Below are 17,552 nucleotides of genomic sequence, written 5' to 3'. Positions count from 1 at the left end.
GCGGGGGGGAATTCCCTCCGACCTGACCATAACCTCGGACACCCGCACTAATCAACAATTTATCTATCTCTGCTTAAAAATATCCACTAACTTGGCCTCCACAACTTTCCGTGGCAAAGAATTCCACAGATTCATCGCCCTCAGACTAAATAAATTTGTCCTCATCGCCTTCCTAAAAGAACGTCCTTTAATTCTGAGGCTATGACCTCTAGTCCTAGAATCTCCCACTAATGGAAATGTCCTCTTCACATCCACTCTATCCAAGCCTTTCATGTGGAATATGTGGGATATCTTCCTTCATTGGCTAACGTCTATAAAAGTGTTCGACCTGATCTATTATGGGTACGTTTCTCCTCACTATTGAAGAGATCTGTAGGGGGCAATGTCTCAGAAAGGCTGCCAGCATCATCAAACACCCACAACACACTCTCATTTTACTCCTACCATCAGGAAGAGGCATAGGGGTCTGAAACTCATGACCACCAGGTTCAAGAATGGCTTCTTCCCAACAACCATCAAGTTCCTGAACATGACAAGAGGTTCTTAAACGCTGCTAGAGAGGTAGTTGAGGCAGACACTATAATAATGTTTCATGTTTTATGTGTCATTCCTAACTGTCACTGTATGGCATGTTGTCACTTGCGGGCGGAGCACCAAGGCAAATTCCTTGTATGTGAATACTTGGCCAAAAAATTAATGACAGATTAGACTTGGTGGGCCAAATGGCCTAATTCTGCTACAAGAACTTAATTTGTGATCTAAATAGTCTTAGAATCAAACAATGGACACGAGGAACTGCAGATTCTCCACAGTAAACTATGGACCATTGTGGGCTCCATCTTTCCTCGATCATCGTTGCTGGCTTTGATTTGTCCTTTTGCGTGTCTTTCATTCATTGTTCTTTGTACCTTTTCACATCACTCAGTTCCCTTCCCCCTGACCCTCAGTCTGAGGAGGAAGGGTCCCTGAGGAAGCTGTCAACTATTCCTATGAGTGTGAGAAGGAGGGAGTGAGGGCTATGTAAGAGGGGAGAGTGTGAAGGAGGGAAGGGGGGAGGGGAGGGAAGGGAAGAGAAGGGAAGAGAAGGAGGGAGAGTGAGTGTGAAAAGGAGAGGGAATGTAAGAGTAAGAGTGTGAAGGAGGGAAGGGAAAGAGGGAGGGGAGGGGAGGGAAGAGAGAGAGAAGAGAAGGAAGAGAAGGAGGGTGAGTGAGAGTGAGAAGGGAGAGGGAATGTAAGAGGGAGGGGGTGAAGGAAGGAAGGGGGAGGGGAGGGAAGAGAAGAGAAGGAGGGTGAGAGGGTGTGAAAAGGAGAGGGAATATAAGAGTAAGAGTGTGAAGGAGGGAAGGAAGGAGGGAGGGAGGGAGTGAAGGAGGGAAGGGAAGAGAAGGAGGGTGAGTGAGGAGGGAGGAGGTAAGAGTGAGAGTGTGAAGGAGAGAAGAAAGGAGGGGGAGTGAGAGGGAGGGGAGGAAAAGGAGGGTGGGGATGTAAGAGGTGAGAGTGTGAAGGAGGGAAGGAGGGAGGGAGGGAAGGAGGGAGGGAAGGAGGGTGAGTGAGAGAGGGAGAGAGGAGGGGGGGGGGGTATAAGAGTAAGAGTGTGAAGGAGGGAAGAAAGGAAGAAAGGAAGGAGGGAGGGAGGAAAAGGAGGGTGGGAGGGAGAGAGTGAGCCCTGCAGTTGCGGGCCTCCAGCGCGGGGGGCAGCAGCGGCACCGCCGGGAGACGGCGGGGAGAGAGTGAGTGAGTGTGAGAGGGAGAGTGGGAAGGAGAGAAGGAGGAGGGAGAGGGAGAGTGGAGGGAGAGTGGAGGGGGGGGGGGTGAGGGGGGGAGCGGGGACGGGGACGGGGGGGGAGGGGGAGGGGCGCGGGGCGGCGGCGTTACCGCTGCTGCTACTCGGCCTCCTGGGCATCGGCGCCGCCTACCTGTGGTACCGGATGGACGGGCCCGACCCCGGGACAGCGGCGGGACACAGGTGAGTGAATGGGGGGGGGGGAGAGAATAAGGGAAGGAGGTTGAGGGATGGAAAGTGTGGAGAAGGGAGGAGAGGAGGGGTGGAGGGAGTGGAGGGGTGGAGGGAGTGGGGGAGGGGTGGGGGAAAGGGGGGGAAGGGGAGGGGGGGGGAGGGGGGGGGAGGGGGGGGGGGGAAAAGGGAGAACGTGGGGGGGGGAGGGGGGGGGTGGGGGGGGGGGGGGGGAGGGGGGTGGGGGGAGGGGGGTGGAGGGAGGGGGGGGGGGGGGGTGGAGGGAGGTAGTGTTGGATGATAAGTGAAGAAGGGGGGGAGGGAGTGGGGGAGGGCGTGGTGAGTGAGAAAGGTTTGGAGGTTGGAGGGAGTGGGGAAGGTTTGGAGGTTGAGGGAGTGGGAGTGGGGAAGGGGTGGAGGGATGTAGTGTGGGATGAAAAGTGGAGAGGGGAGGAGGCAGGAGGGAGTGGGGGAGTGAGTGAGGAAGGGCTGGGGTTTGAGGGAGGGAGTGAGGAAGGTCTGGAGGGTGAGGTAGTGGGGCAGGGGGGAGGGAGGTGGCTGGAATGGAAAGTGTGGAGAGGGGGAGGAGGAAGGGGGTGGAGGGGGGAGTGAGTGAGTGAGGAAAGGGTGGGGGTTGAGGGAGGGAAAGTGAGTGAGTGGGGGAAAGGTGAGGGTAGAGGGAGGAGGGGGGGAGAGGTACGGGAGCGGAGTGTGGAGGGGAAGGCGTGGGATGGGTGTAGATTGGTAGGAAGAGTGTGAGGAGGGGAGGGGAAGTGTGGGAAGAGATAAGGGAGTGGGCTCGGGTAGAGAGCAGGGGTAGTAGGAGGCAGAGTAGGGTTATGTAAGTGGAGTGGGGAGGGGAGTGGTATTGTTGGATTATTTATTGGGTTTAAAGGTTTAGTTTACTTTTGAGGTACACCATGGAAACAGGCCCTTCGGCCCACCCAAGTCCACACCGACCATCGATCATCCGTTCACACTAGTTCTGTGTCGTCCCATTTCCTTGTCCGCTCCCTACACACTGGGGGCAATTTCGCAAGAGTCCAAATAACCTACAAACCCGCACATCTTTGAGGAAACTGAGGCACATGAAGGAAATCCACAGGGACAGGGAGAATGGGCAAATTCCACACAGACAGCACCCGTGGTCAGGGCCGAACCCGAGTGTCTGGGGTGGCGAGGCAAACTGCTTGACTGGCTGCGCCACTGTGCTGCCCTCGTTCTCAAAGCTCGAAATCTGATGTCCTAAAAATGCCTCAGCTGGTCGTGGTAACGCCAGGCAGGGGAACGGGCGACAATGGAGAATAATTGTGCTGAGAATCTCGAATTCCTTCATCGGGAGTTGTGAGGAAGCCCTGGTTGAACGGAGAAAGGAGTGCACTACCTCCTGTGTCTCCAAACCACCTGCTGTACCTGCAGCAGAACCTGTTGATCTTGTGCTGGTCTCGAGGGTCAACTCGGAGATTACAAACCAGGGTTGGCAACAAGTTACAGCTTGTTGCAGCCAATATATTTGGACATTCCATATGCATGGTATTCTTTCAAAATAGGCCTTCTGTTTTGTTTTGTTAGCACCAATACATGTTTTTCTTTCACAGAGCAATGAGGGTGTTTAATTTACCTTCTTGGGGAGGGAAAACATACTGTTAATTTGCAGCCATTTTGTCTATTCTGTGTGTCTAAGGTGTAGCCCCAAACAGGTTTATTACAGGAGATTCCACAATGTAGCAGAGTCCATTGGCTCTTCCACCTGGGCTCTGCTTCATATTAAAGCAGAACTTTTGCAAAATCAAAATGCAACAGAAGCTGGAAATCTAAAATAAAATGAGAAAATGCAGATAAGGCACAAATTGCTGGAGAAACTCGGCAGATCAGGCAGCATCTCTGGAGAAAAAGGATGGGTGACGTTTCGGGTCGGGAAGTCAGTCTGAAGAAGGGTCCCAAATCGAAAAGTCATCTTTTCCTTTTCTCTAGAGATGCTGTCTGACTCGCTGAAGTTACTTTTGTGTCCCTCTTCACTTTGGAGGAATATGGGCCACAAATGGGAGGATCAGGAAGGCAACTTTACTAGCATGGACAAGCTGGGCCGAAAGGCTTATTCCATGCTGTTCCTACATGACTCTCATTTTAAAAAAATGTGTTTTTATAATTGCTTAGAATTAATGCTCACCTTTCATTATTTTTGTTCCATTGCAGAATGCCTCCGGATATTTTCAAGCTCCGCGAAATGTACAGAACACTCAATAAATCTTGCTTCATTCTTGGAGCTTCAGGGGAGACGGGAAAAGTGTTGTTGCAGGAAGTTTTGAAAAGTCGGCTCTTCTCCAAAGTGACCCTGATCGGCCGAAGGAAGCTAACCTTTGAGAGCGCAATGTATGAAGATGTGGTAAGTTTCAATGATGTTATAGTGGCATGGGAGGATACAATTTGCTTTGCAACTTCTTTGCTTTGATTTGCACCTCTTCGGATAAGAAACTAAGCGATGATTCCAGCCAAAATAGAGATTTAGCTATGTTAAAATTAAGGTAAATTGACTTTAGACTTCAGAGGCACAGCATGGAAACAGTCCCTTCGGCCCACTGAGTCTACGCTGACCAGCGATCACCCGTACACTCGCACTATCTGTATTTCATTGTCTCTGAACTGTACACTGACAATGACAATTAAAGTTGAATCTGAATCTGAAACGTACTATCCTGCACACCAGGGAAAATTTACAGACGTCGATTAACCTGCAAACCTGTACTTCTTTGGAGTGTGGGAGGAAGCTGCAGCATTGGGAGATAATCCATGCGGTTTTAGCTTGGAAATACCATTTAGAGATACAGCACGGAAACAGGCCCTTGGGGCCCAGCGGGTCTGCGTCGACCAGCGATCCCCGTACATTAACACTATCCAACACACACTAGGGCCAATTTTTACGTTTACCAAGCCAATTAACCTACAAACCTGCACGTCTTTGGAGTGTGGGAGGAAACCGAAGATCTCGGAGAAAGCCCACGCAGGTCATGGGGAGAACGTACAAACTCCGTACAGACAGCGCCCGTAGTCGGGATCGAACTCGGGTCTCCTAGCGCTGTATTCGCTGTAAGGCAGCAACTCTACCGCTGCGCCAGCGTGCCGTCACGGGGCGATCGTTCAAAAATCCATGCAGACAGCACCCGCGGTCAGGATCGAACCTGAATCTCTTGCGCTGTAAGACAGCAACTATAAGGCTAGGGTCTCTAGAATTTAGGAGATTGAGAGGGGATCTTATAGAAACGTACAAAATTCTTAAGGGGTTAGACAGGCTAGATGCAGGAAGATTGTTCCCGATGTTGGGGAAGTCCAGGACAAGGGGTCACAGCTTAAGGATAAGGGGGAAATCCTTTAAAACCGAGATGAGAAGAACTTTTTTTCACACAGAGAGTGGTGAATCTCTGGAACTCTCTGCCACAGAGGGTAGTCGAGGCCAGTTCATTGGCTATATTTAAGAGGGAGTTAGATGTGGCCCTTGTGGTTAAGAGGATCAGAGGGTATGGAGAGAAGGCAGGTACGGGATACTGAGTTGGATGATCAGCCATGATCATATTGAATGGCGGTGCAGGCTCGAAGGGCCGAATGGCCTACTCCTGCACATAATTTCTATGTTTCTATAATGCCGCGCCAGCGTGCCAGGCCAAATTGTTATATTTACTGATAAAAGAACAATGAAATTCTTCCTTGCAACGACTTAACAGACCTGTAGATATAATATAATATTAAATTAATGAATAACTAATACGTGCAAAAGTATATAAAAGTAGGAAAAAAGTGTAAGGTGTGTTAATAACAGTTTGAAAATTAAAGCAATTTGTATTTTACTCGAGCTTTGAGGAAAATATGTACATTGATATTCATCTTAGTAAAAAGTAAATTGTGAACTATTCCATTTAGTTATTAGTTTAGTTTATTATCATGTGTACTGAGGTACAGTGAAAGGCTATTGTTGCATGCTAACAACCAGTTTTATAGAAACAAACAACTGCAGATGCTGGTTAATATACAAAAGGATACAAAGTAACTCAGCGGGTCTGGTATCATCCCCAGAGAACATGAATGAGTGATATTTTGGGTCGTGAACGATCTTCTACGTTCACTAGAGATGTTGCCTGACTGGCTGAGTCACTCCAGCACTGAAATGTGCTGGGAGATTGCAATCTATTAGATTGTTCTTGTGCTGTCATTAGCAAGCTCTTGTTATTTGGCAGGAACAAGGCACTGAACAGCTGAGTCACTGTTTTCGTTCAAAGCCCAGCCCAAGCCAGGAGGGCAAAGATCAGGTGGCAGCATTTCAAAGTCTGAGTGGTAAAATTAAATAAGTCGATCACCAGCTGTTATCTACCTTAAGTTAAATTTGGCGTGCAGGCAGTAAAGAAAAATATGTGCAAAGTCAGCTGTGAGAGGAATGCATACAGAAAATTCTGCATTCCTTCAAGAACATTTCAAAGAGAGCTCCAGGAAATACCTTTTACTGAAGACGGCTCTGAAATCACCAAAAACTAGAAGTTTTTCTGATTATTACTCCTGATTTATGTTGGGAATAATTTGGAATCAAAGTTTGATGTTTTAATTTGCTGTTTATTAATTTGCTGTTTGCTGTGGGGCGACAGATAGCACAATGGGCTAAGAGTTCGGCTGGCGACCGGAAGGTAGCCGGTTCAAATCCCGCTTGGAGTGCATACTGTCGTTGTGTCCTTGGGCAAGACACTTCACCCACCTTTGCCTGTGTGTAATGGAATGTAATTACGGCGGCAGGCGCGGGCACACCGCGACGCCCTGTGTCTCCCTTTCAAGGGAGATGCTAAAAATGCATTTCGTTGTCTCTGTACTGTACACTGACAATGACAATTAAATTGAATCATTTTTTATGCTTTAAAAGATGTCTGTTAGAATTTCTTGTCTGAAAAATGTTCTGTTTCGTTCACTCTTCCACTGCACTACTATTCAAAGATTCTCTGCCTCGAAAGTCGTGACTTTGTTTATTTTGTTTGAACAGATCCAAGAACTTGTAGATTTTGAAAAACTGGATGACCATGCATCTGCTTTCCAAGGTCATGATGTTGGATTCTGTTGCCTGGGAACAACCAGGGGCAAAGCTGGCGTGGTAAAGAGAAGTATTATTTATGGAAGCTTATAATGTTAGCTGGTGCTGATATAACGTTGAAAACTTGTTGTGAAAACAATAGTGTTTAAGAAGGAACTGCAGATGCTGCAATATCGAAGGTAGACAAAAGTGCTGGAGAAACTTAGCGGGTGCAGCAGCATCTATGGGGCGAAGGAAATAGGCAACGTTTCGGGCCGAAACCCTTCTTCAGACTGATGTAGGGTGGGGGGAGGGGGCGGGGAGAAGAAAGGAGAAAGGAAGAGGAGCCAGAGGGCTGAGGGAGAGCAGAGAAGGGGAGGAGACAGCAAGGGCTACCGGAAATTGGAGAAGTCAATGTTTATGCCGCTAGGGTGCAAACTGCCCAAGCGGAGAGTAGGAGGAGCGGAATATGAGGAACAGCTGACATCTAGAGCAGCGGATGCAATAGATGAGATTGGAGGAGGTGCAGATAAACCTCCGTCGCACCTGGACCAATTAAAGTCTTGTATATTAAGCAGATAATTGCTGGTCTTGCAAATCACAGCATCCCATCCAACACGAGGAATTCCAGTTACTTTTAGCTTAGAGATACAGCACGGAAACAGGCCCTTCGGCCCACTGAGTTCACCCCAACCATCGATCTCCCGTTCACACGGTTCTACCATATCCCACTTTCTCACCAACTCCCTACACATCGGAGGCAATTTTTTCAGAAGCCAATTAACGTACAAACCCTCACGTCTCTGGGATGTGGGAGGAGACCCACATGTCCACAGGGAGAATGTGCAAACTCCACACAGACAGAGCCCGAGGTCAGGATCGAACTTGTCTCTGGCACTGTGAGACAGCAGCTCTACCAGTTAATAGAATCAGTCACAAAGCTCCATGTAAAGTATACGTACTTCCTTATTATTGGCTGGGACAGACCCCCGCTGTAAACTATTTGTTATCCTCTGGAGTTTACGATTGCGTTGGCTTCAACTATCCTGGATCCACTGGCTCTTTTAAATGGCGTGCTCTTTAATAGTTAGATAATGTCATATTCTAACCATAACCTGGAGTTACTGTTCTCACATACAGTGCAAAAGAAATAAATGCTGTCGTCCAAACTGCTCGTTGGCATGTGTTAATTCCGAGGCTGTAATGCTCAAATTAAGAGGATTTTCTCTGGTTTAAAGCTTACAATTTATTTAATAGGATACAGATAGAAAGGAAATACAAATCTGCAAAATACACTTGAAGGAATTAGTTGACCAAGTTTTTTAAAACACGGATTTGATTGCCGTGAGGCATTTTAGTTAACGTCACTGTGCCAGGGTTTGAAGCTGCTGGCTGCATCTGAGTCCTAAAAGGATAAATAGACAGGCTGATGAAGGTTGTTCTCTGAGCAATTAACCAGGGATTAAATCTATAATCTCCCTAGTCGTTATGGCTCTGTTGTATGAAGCATTTCAGATTTGGCCTTCATAGCACAGTAGCAACTCTTTGGTGTAATCTGCCTGCCTCACTGTTATTCTTGTGTGGGAAGGAACTGCAGATGCTAGTTTACACCAACGATAGACACAAAATGTTGGAGTAACTCAGGAGGACGTCACCCATTCCTCAGTCTGAAGAAGGGTAATGACTCGAAACTTCACCCGTTCCTTCCTCTCCAGCATTTTATGTCTATCACTATCTGTGGAATTCTCTAACAGAGCGGTGGAGGCCGGTTCCCTGGATGCTTTCAAGAGAGAGCTAGATAGGGCTCTTAAAAATAGCGGAGTCAGGGGATATGGGGAGAAGGCAGGAACTTGGGACTGATTGGGGATGATCAGCCATGATCACATTGAATGGCGGTGCTGGCTTGAAGGGCCGAATGGCCTACTCCTGCACCTATTGTTATTCTTCACGTGAGCCGTCTCTCACTCCACTCACATGTCCTTCCATTTCTCCTCATTCACATCTGGCTGGATTTTCCCAACATCCATCCAAGCTTTTGACTGAGTTCCTTGAGAAATGTTTCTTTAAGGAAGCCTCATGTTCAAAATCATTCTCTCAGTATAATAGCTCAGTGCATCCATTTTACCATTTAGACTCCGAGTAGTTTCAAGGAAGTCGGTGAGTTCTTCCAAACCCATGATTATTGCTCTTCAAGTGAGCCAGCACGGACTGGATGGACCAAACAACCTCGTTCTGTCTTCCGCTGCTCTATGATTCAAAGATTCTCGGCCTCGAAAGTCATTCCTGGCCCGTGGAGCTAATCAGACTGGATGGTACTGACAGCTTGTTATTCTGCCTCGGAAATTTGATCCCATTGACATTAAATATCATTCTCCTACACTTTCAGTCTCAATTTAATATGTTTTAATTTTTTGGATATTTGTGACCTGAAGGCTAAAGCTTAATTTTTTTTAAACTCGAGGCTTAAAAATGTTCTTTTGCTGGTGAGGGTGAGAGCATGCATGTCTCAATTTTGCTTGACTGTTTCTCTTCATTGAAACGCTCCACAGTGAAGTAGTTTTCTTTTCGGTCGCCTAGGGAACCCAACGCTAGCTTTTCTGTGTTTTCAAAATTTTGCCGTTAATTCTATCGGCTTCTGATAAGACAATATTTTGCTTTGTTTGGGGCGGATTCATAAAAAAAAGCAGCAAGGCAACTTGTCAAGTGGAAGCTATTGAGAGGGTTTGATGGCTTAGCGTGGGTGTTAGCGATGGCGGCTTGGGTTCTTGTCTCGGAGGCAAGGAGCTGCCACTTGTTTGCAGTCCTTCTGAATAAGGGACGCTAGCATCTATTGCCTGGGCTGGCATTGATGTGGCGTAGCTGCGTAATTGGATTTAAAGTGAGCTCATAGTATTTGTGTCAGTTCAGATTTCATCAGGTGACCATTGTGGCTCTCTGTCAACTGCGCTCTCCTTTAGAACATTGACCAAGGAACCAAGGGCAGCAAAATCAAGCCTTGTTTAATTCAGGCGCCGGGGGTATCGAATAATTGACTTGTATTTTCAAACACTCTTGAGGCTTAGCGTTGTTCGGCTGCATGTGGACGTGTTTGTCTCCAGCCTTTCAAATAACCTGTAGGCATATGGGCCGCTGGAGGGGTGTGATGGTGCAGGGGGAATGGATAGTGCAGGGCTGAGATCAATTCAACTGAAACTCATGTGGCGTCAAATATCGTTAAGAAGTTTCAAATTGGCAGCAAAAGTTACTGTGGCAAAAACAGACGTATAATTATTTTCAAAAAACTGTTTGGGATTTGATTATTTATAGTTTGCAGATATATGGCGACAATTATTTTTTATTCTTTAGACTTTAGAGATAGAGCGCAGAAACAGGCCCTTAGTTCCACCGAGTCCGCGTAGTAAGGGTGCGGGGAGAAAGCAGGAGGATGGCGTTGAGAGGGGAAAATAGATCAGCTATGATTGAATGGCGATCCCTGCAAACTAACACTATCCTACACCCACTAGGGACAATTTACAATTTTACTGAAGCCAATTAACTTTGGAACGTGGGAGGCAACCCGGAGAAAACCCATGCGGTCACAGGGAGACCGGGCAAACGTGCAGCAACTCTAATGCTATGTGTAGGGAAGAACTGCAGATGTTGGTTGAATTCTAAGGTGGACACAAAATTGCTGGAGTGAGTCAGCGGGTCAGGCAGTACGCCACTGTATTGCCCAAAATGTATCTCCTCTATCACCAATTTTTCAACCACCTTTTTGCATGACTGAAAGTGGTTGCAATATCTCAGGAAATAGGCAGAGATAGATAGATTGTTGATTAGTACAGGTGTCGGAGGTTATGGAGGAGAAGGCAGTAGAATGGGATTAGGATGGGGAGATAGATCAGCCATGATTGAATGGCGGAGTAGACTTGATGGGCCGAATGGCATCAATGGCGGTGTAGACTTGATGGGCCGAATGGCCTCATTCTATTCCTACTCCTTATGAAATCCTTCGGTGTGGACACTGCAGGTGGCTTGGTTGCAATAATATATAGTCTTTACCCTGACTGGATAGCATGCAACAAAAAAGCTATTTATCTTGCTTGTTTTACATGACAATAATAAACCAAACAAGATTATTTTCCCCCCACTTAAAATGTAATTTCAGCGACTATCTCCCCCAGACATGACTATTCCTCTAGTCATCTTTCTGATCTGCCATCCTGCATAAACCTTCCAGTTGAAGAAGGGTTTTGGCCCGAAACGTTGCCTATTTCCTTCGTTTCATAGATGCTGCTGCACCCGCTGAGTCTCTCCAGCATTTTTGTGTATCTTAAACTTTCCAGTTGTTCCATTCAAATATTTTGGTCCACAAACTTAAATTGCATGCTGAACTCCCCTCTCTCATTTGCTGTAATTGTAAGTAGTCCTTGCACTTGATGGCCTCTCGTACACCTCCCTGGCCCAGATAAAATGTGCAGGAAGGAACTGCAGATGCCGGTTTAAATGGAAGGTGGACACAAAATGCTGGGGTAACTCAGCGGGGCAGGCAGCATCACTGGGGAGAAGGAATGGGTGACGTTTCGGGTGGAGACCCTTCTTCACCCATACAAGATCAGGTGGGCCATGCGTAGAGTGGGCGCGCTGTTGTACTGCCAGACGGTCATTATTTTTCTTGTGTTGCAGGAGGGATTCATCCGTGTCGACCACGATTACGTACTAAAGTCAGCACAACTCTCCAAAGCTGGAGGATGCACTCATTTTCTCCTGCAATCTTCAAAAGGAGCAGATGCCAAGAGTTCGATGCTATATCCAAAAATAAAGGTTGGAACATGTTGGATCTGCTATTAATGTTGCAATTGGCATGGGGTTTCAAAGTGGTGGGAGCAAATGGAAAAGCCATGCGGAGTTGGTGTTGAAATTTACGATGATTTATTAAAACTGGTGCGCCCCAGAAGACCATTTGAAGCTGATCTCCTGAGCGCGACTTTAGTACAGCCTTTACGTCCTCAGCTGAGAAGTTTACACGGAAATTTAATTGACAGTGAAGCTAGCTCTTGATTACAGAATGGAGGTTGCAGAAATAATTAATTAAGTAACAAATTAGGTCTTGATTACAGGATAAAATAATTATCCACGTCTAATTTAGTTGTCAGTAGATCCAATTTTTTTTCCACAACGATAGGTGCATGCTATAACATCAATGAAGGTCCGGAAACTAGGGTGTCCTCACTGCTGCATTCTAATTTTAGACAATTGGTGCAGGAGTAGGCCATTCGGCCCTTCAATGTGATCATGGCTGATCATCCCCAATCAGTACTCCGCTCCTGCCTTCTCCCCATATCCCCCGACTCTGCTATCCTTAAGAACCCTATCTAGCTCTCTCTTGAAAGTATCCAGAGAACCGGCCTCCACCGCCCTCTGAGGCAGAGAATTCCACACTCACAACTCTCTGTGTGGAAAAAGTGTTTCCTCGTCTCCGTTCTAAATGGCCGACTCCTTTTTCTGGTTCTGGACTCGCCCAACATCGGGAACATGGCTTTGGCTTTTAGGCTTGGTCTGCGGTTCCCTGTCACCACGTTAGCTCAATCCACAACCCTGTTTACTAGTTATTAACCCTCGCTGTTCTTTCCCAGACAACAAAAGTTATCAGCGATTTGGTGACTCTGTTCTGGGGTGTTGATGATCCTTCGACCAAAGAGCTTGATTGATGAGGCCCTCACGGACATCGATGTGGCTCCCTACTATCTGAACCATATAACTGCATGCTGAGGATCTCATTTAATGATGTTTGTCTGGGTTACTAGTTCCCGACCCGAGACGTCACCTATCCATGCTCCCCAGCGATGCTGCCAGACCGGCTGAGTTACTCAAGCATTTTGTATTCTACGCTTGAGTTGTAGGGATAGTCGGATGCAGTTGTGTGGAACTCAAACTTCAACAAGTGTGGAGACCAAAATGGAGCACATTGAAGTCCCTTCCCATCCTTACATAATCTCAGCTTGAACTTCCTTCATTTTGTCTGTCTTATTTATATTTCACCTGACAACTATCTCCCGAGTTTAGACACAAAGTGCTGGAGTAACACAGACAGCATCTCTGGAGAAAAGAAATAGGTGACGTTTTGGGTCGAGACCCTTTTTCTACTGAGTTTGTTTTAAATGTTCACCTTGGTGTTTAAGGCTCTTCTCTTTTTTAATTGAAATTTACAAATTAGATAAATTGTGATTGAGTATTTTTGATTCGAGCACATGGCAAGCACCTCTGATGTTGTGGTCTATTAAAAGTTAACTTCTAATTAGGGACAAGTGGAAGCTGCAATTGAAGAGCTGAACTTTTACCGATACAGCATCTTTCGACCAGGGTAAGAACATTTCCTTACAATTATCGATACATTTTTTTGGCTTCCTGTTGTTTTAAACGTTTAGTTTCGCTTAGATTATTTGGTTTAGCGGCACGGTGGCGCAGCGGTAGAGTTGCTGCCTTACAGCGTCAGAGACTCTGGTTCGATCCTGACCACGGGTGCTTGTGTGTAAGGAGTTTGTACGTTCTTCCCGTGACCTGCGTGGGTTTTCTCCAGGTGGTCCAGTTTCCTCCCACACTACGAAGATGTACAGGTTTGTAGGTTAATTGTAAATTGTCCCTAGTGTGTGTAGGATAGTGTTAGTGTGCTGGAATCGCTGGTCGACAAGGCCTTGGTGGGCCGAAGGGCCTGTTTCCGCGCTGTATCTCTAATCTAAACTATATTAAATTATTGCCGTGTACAGAGTTACAGTGAAAAGCTTTTGTTGGGTGCTAACCAGACAGCGGAAAGATTATACATGATTACGATCGCGCTGTCCACAGTGTACAGATACAGGATAAAGGAAATAATGTTTAGTGCACGATAAAGTCCAGTGCGGGGTGGGGGGGGACAGACACAGACAGACAGACAGACAGACAGAAACAGACAGGCAGACAGACAGAGACAGCATGCGCCCTTCAGCCCACCGAGTCCTTGCTGACCTCTGATCATGACCAATTTGCCCTTAGAAACCACAGTCACAATGAGAATGTGCAAACTCCACACAGATAGCACCTGAGGTCAGGATCAAACCCAGGTCTCTTGCACTGAGAGGCAGCAGGTGAACAACTGTTCCACCCTAAACAGACAAATCTCATACACGCTTTGTATAAAATTGCCATTTTGATCTCTTCAGCCCTGTTATGTTTTTCACATCCCCTCAACATCTCACAGCACCTTAAAAAATACTGCCCCTCAGTGGCTTTTAAATACATTTCATTAAACTTGCTCCCTCATCGTCCCAAACATGGATCTGATACCCTCGTACTCAGCTCATGCTGTTCAGAAGAACGAGGGGGGACCTCATTGAACATAGTGAAGGGCCTGGATAGAGTGAATGTGAAGAGGATGTTTCCAATGCTGGGAGAGTATAGGATAGTGTTAGTGTGCTGGAATCGCTGGTCGACAAGGCCTTGGTGGGCTGAAGGGCCTGTTTCCATGCTGTATCTCTAATCTAAATTATGTTAAATTATTGTTGTGTACAGAGTTACAGTGAAAAGCTTTTGTTGCCTGCTAAACAGTCAGCGGAAAGATTATACATGATGATAAACGGGAGAGCCACAGGCTCAACATAAAATAATGTACCTTTAGAAAGGAGATGAGGAATTTCTTTAGTCGGTGGATGGTGAATCTGTGGAATTTATTGCCACAGATGGCTGTCGAAGCCAAGTCAATGGATATTTTTATAGCGGAGATTGATAGGTTCTTGATTAGTAAGGGTGCCAGGGGTTATGGGGAGAAAGCAGGAGAATGGTGTTGAGAGGGAAAAATAGATCAGCCATGATTGAATGGCGATGGGGACTTGTAGATGGGCTGAATGGCCTAATTATGCTCCTGGAACTTATGAACTTTCTCCCACCCCCCCCCATTCACATTACCCTAGATAATGGAGAGACCTTTTAGAAGCCTGACAACTGAGGGGAAGAAGTGTACCTGAATCACAGTTCTCCTTCACTACTGCATGAGAGAATCAGGCTAGATATCTGTGCCCCTAATCTCTCTGATGGGACCTAAGCCTGAGGAATTGCAGATGATGGTTTATATCGGATAGACACAAAATGCTGAAGTAACTCAGCGGGACAGGCAGCATCTCTGGAGAGAAGGAATGGGTGACGTTTTGGGTCGAGACCCTGCTTCATAGATAAGAAAATGTAAGGTGTGAAAACAGGCCAAAGGGAATGTAGATCAAGGAACTGTAGAATAGAGGAACGAATGTTTCTAATCTATCTTTTTCAAATTATCTGTTCAAACTAGGGTCTTGATGTGTGACAGAGAGGAATCGAGACCGATGGAATGGATGGCAAGAAAGGTCCTCGCTCCTATCGCGTATATGTTCCCCACCGCCATTAGCATCCCAGTGACAGTGGTCGCTAAGGCCATGTTGAACAATGTTGTCCTCCCGTCGGAAAAGAAAGCGGAATTGTTTCACAACAAGGATGTGCATGAATTGGGTCATCTGGGTGAAACTAAAGAGAAGTAACAACAGTTTGGGTTTATATTGGAAGATGCTTTAGCCGTATATATGATTCACCCCTTTGATCTGAGTTGTTTACTTCCTTGCTTCGGCTTCCTCAGGGTTCTGCTGTTAGTAGTGAAGAGGGTTTGCGGAGAAGCTGGTCACTTAATTTTTTCAGGCAGGTCCACCACTGAATTTCCGGCACCCTTCTGGATTATCTGTTTGGCCGGGCCAACAGAGGTCATGGCTTTCGGGAGGTGGGGGGGGAGAAGTAGTGAGCGGTGAACGATATACTCATCTGCAAGGTCGGCCTCAGAAATTTTTCTTTTAAAATCTTTTAATTCATTTTTCAAATACAAAATATAACGATAAAGATAAAAGTGATATTGATACACAGGGATCAGGATTACATTAACAACAAATGTAACCTAAATATAGGCTGCAAAAAAAAAAGGATTTCAACGGTTTAGACCCATGTTTGTCGTCAAATCCGTTCCACGACCTCGGCCATTTAGCTCTGGGAATGTATCTGCCAGTTCCGGCTGGGCCGGAGTTCCAAAGCCCCGGCCACAGGGGGGCAAATTCCACCCGCCTCTCTGCCGCGGAAGTCCCGATGAGGTCGAGATCGGCCGCCTCACCCGGCTTAGGGGCCACATTTTCAGGGGGACTTCCACGGCGGGGGGGGGGGGGGGGGGGGGGGGGGGGGGGGAGATATTGTCCGGATTTAACGGCAGGCCGGACCGCCAGTTGCCAGAAAATCAGTGATGGACTGCACTCCATTGCCCTGGAAGAGCTGACTAGGTTATCTTAGATATGGGTGCTTTCAGCCAGGTCTGCAATTTGCTCATCCTATTTCCTTAAAGCCTGCGATCTTATAATCATGCACCCACCCAGCATGGGAGCAAGCCCTTCAGCCCACTGAGTCTGTGCTGACCATCAAGCACTCATTTGCACTTATCCCATTTTTAATTCTTCCCCACATTGCCATTAATTTACCTAAGATTCTATCCTTCACCTACAAACTAAAGGGAATTTTTCACTGGCCCACTTCACGCACACGTCTTTGGGATGATGGAGTAAACTGGAGAGGAGGGGGGGGGGGGGGGGGGCATCAAGGGGGATTCCATGTGGTCACAGGGTGAAGGTACAAAGTCCACAGTGGCAGAGGTCAGGATTGAACCTGGGCCACTGGAGCAGCTCCATCTATATTAGCCGCACCACTCTGCCATCTGCTGGAAAATGATTTTTCTTTTCTCCAAAGAATAAATTTTATTCAGAATAAATATTTTACAAATTAAAAACTACAGAAAAACTCTTCAGTGTCTGTACATTTAAAAGTGGCATATTCAATAGTGTTAGCAGTTTTTCTTCGGACAAAGCACCCTTGCGACACACCTGGCCTCCTGGTATTGCTTCCCTTGTTTGAACGATGGCCCCACCGGTCTCTGCCCCTCATTGTCCAGCAGCGGAAGGGCCCTGGACTGTGGTCCTCCCCAGCTTGCGGCTTGAAGCTCCGGGCCGGTCTCCAGGAAAGGCCGCACCAATCCAGTAGTTAGGACCGCGAAGGTGGGGATGGAGAAAGATCACATCTGCGTCGAGGTAAGTGACTGAAAACGGTTTACCCCTCTACCAACCCCCACATGAAAACATACCGAGAAACATTAAAACATACATTTTGGACACACTAAAAAGTAACAAAAAAAGTCGAAATATCACATAGGCTGCAATCTCGGCGCCACCCAGTGGAGAAAAGAACTACAGATGCTGGTTTATACCAAAGATAGACACAAAGTGCTGGCATATATCAGCAGGTCAGGCAGCTTCTCTGGGGATAAAGGATGGGTGACATTTCGGGTCGGAACCCTTCAGTAAAGAATAGGTAACGCTTTTGGTCACGACCCTTCTGACTGAAGGAGGGTCCCAACCCAAAACGTCACCCATCTGTTTTCCCCAGAGATGCTGCCTGACTGGGTCTGAAGAAGGATTTCGACCTGAAATGTTGCCTATTTCCTTCGCTCCATAGATGCTGCCTCCCCAATGCATTTCGTTGTCTCTG

The 17,552-nt window shown here is 46.9% G+C and overlaps 1 protein-coding gene across 1 annotated transcript; it reads left to right on the top strand.

Moving 5' to 3' along the window:
- The first annotated feature begins 1,819 nt into the window (after window positions 1-1,819).
- htatip2 (HIV-1 Tat interactive protein 2) lies at window positions 1,820-16,186 on the top strand. Its single transcript, XM_055649179.1, has 6 exons — window positions 1,820-1,966; window positions 4,151-4,340; window positions 6,972-7,079; window positions 11,664-11,801; window positions 13,280-13,341; window positions 15,295-16,186. The coding sequence occupies exons 1-6, from the start codon at window positions 1,929-1,931 to the stop codon at window positions 15,518-15,520; spliced, it is 762 nt and encodes a 253-aa protein (XP_055505154.1). The 5' UTR covers window positions 1,820-1,928; the 3' UTR covers window positions 15,521-16,186.
- The last annotated feature ends 1,366 nt before the right edge of the window (window positions 16,187-17,552 follow it).

The sequence above is a fragment of the Leucoraja erinacea genome, chromosome 18 (assembly GCF_028641065.1).
Source record: "Leucoraja erinacea ecotype New England chromosome 18, Leri_hhj_1, whole genome shotgun sequence".
NCBI lineage: Eukaryota > Metazoa > Chordata > Chondrichthyes > Rajiformes > Rajidae > Leucoraja > Leucoraja erinaceus.
This window is presented reverse-complemented; position numbering and strand designations above follow the sequence as displayed.

Excerpts from the sequence above, each read along its gene's own strand:
- htatip2 (XM_055649179.1), top strand. The coding sequence starts at position 1,929 with ATGGACGGGCCCGACCCCGGGACAGCGGCGGGACACAG. Across the intron at positions 1,967-4,150 it reads GGGACAGCGGCGGGACACAG|AATGCCTCCGGATATTTTCA; the intron begins GTGAGTGAATGG and ends GTTCCATTGCAG. Across the intron at positions 13,342-15,294 it reads TACAGCATCTTTCGACCAGG|GGTCTTGATGTGTGACAGAG; the intron begins GTAAGAACATTT and ends TGTTCAAACTAG.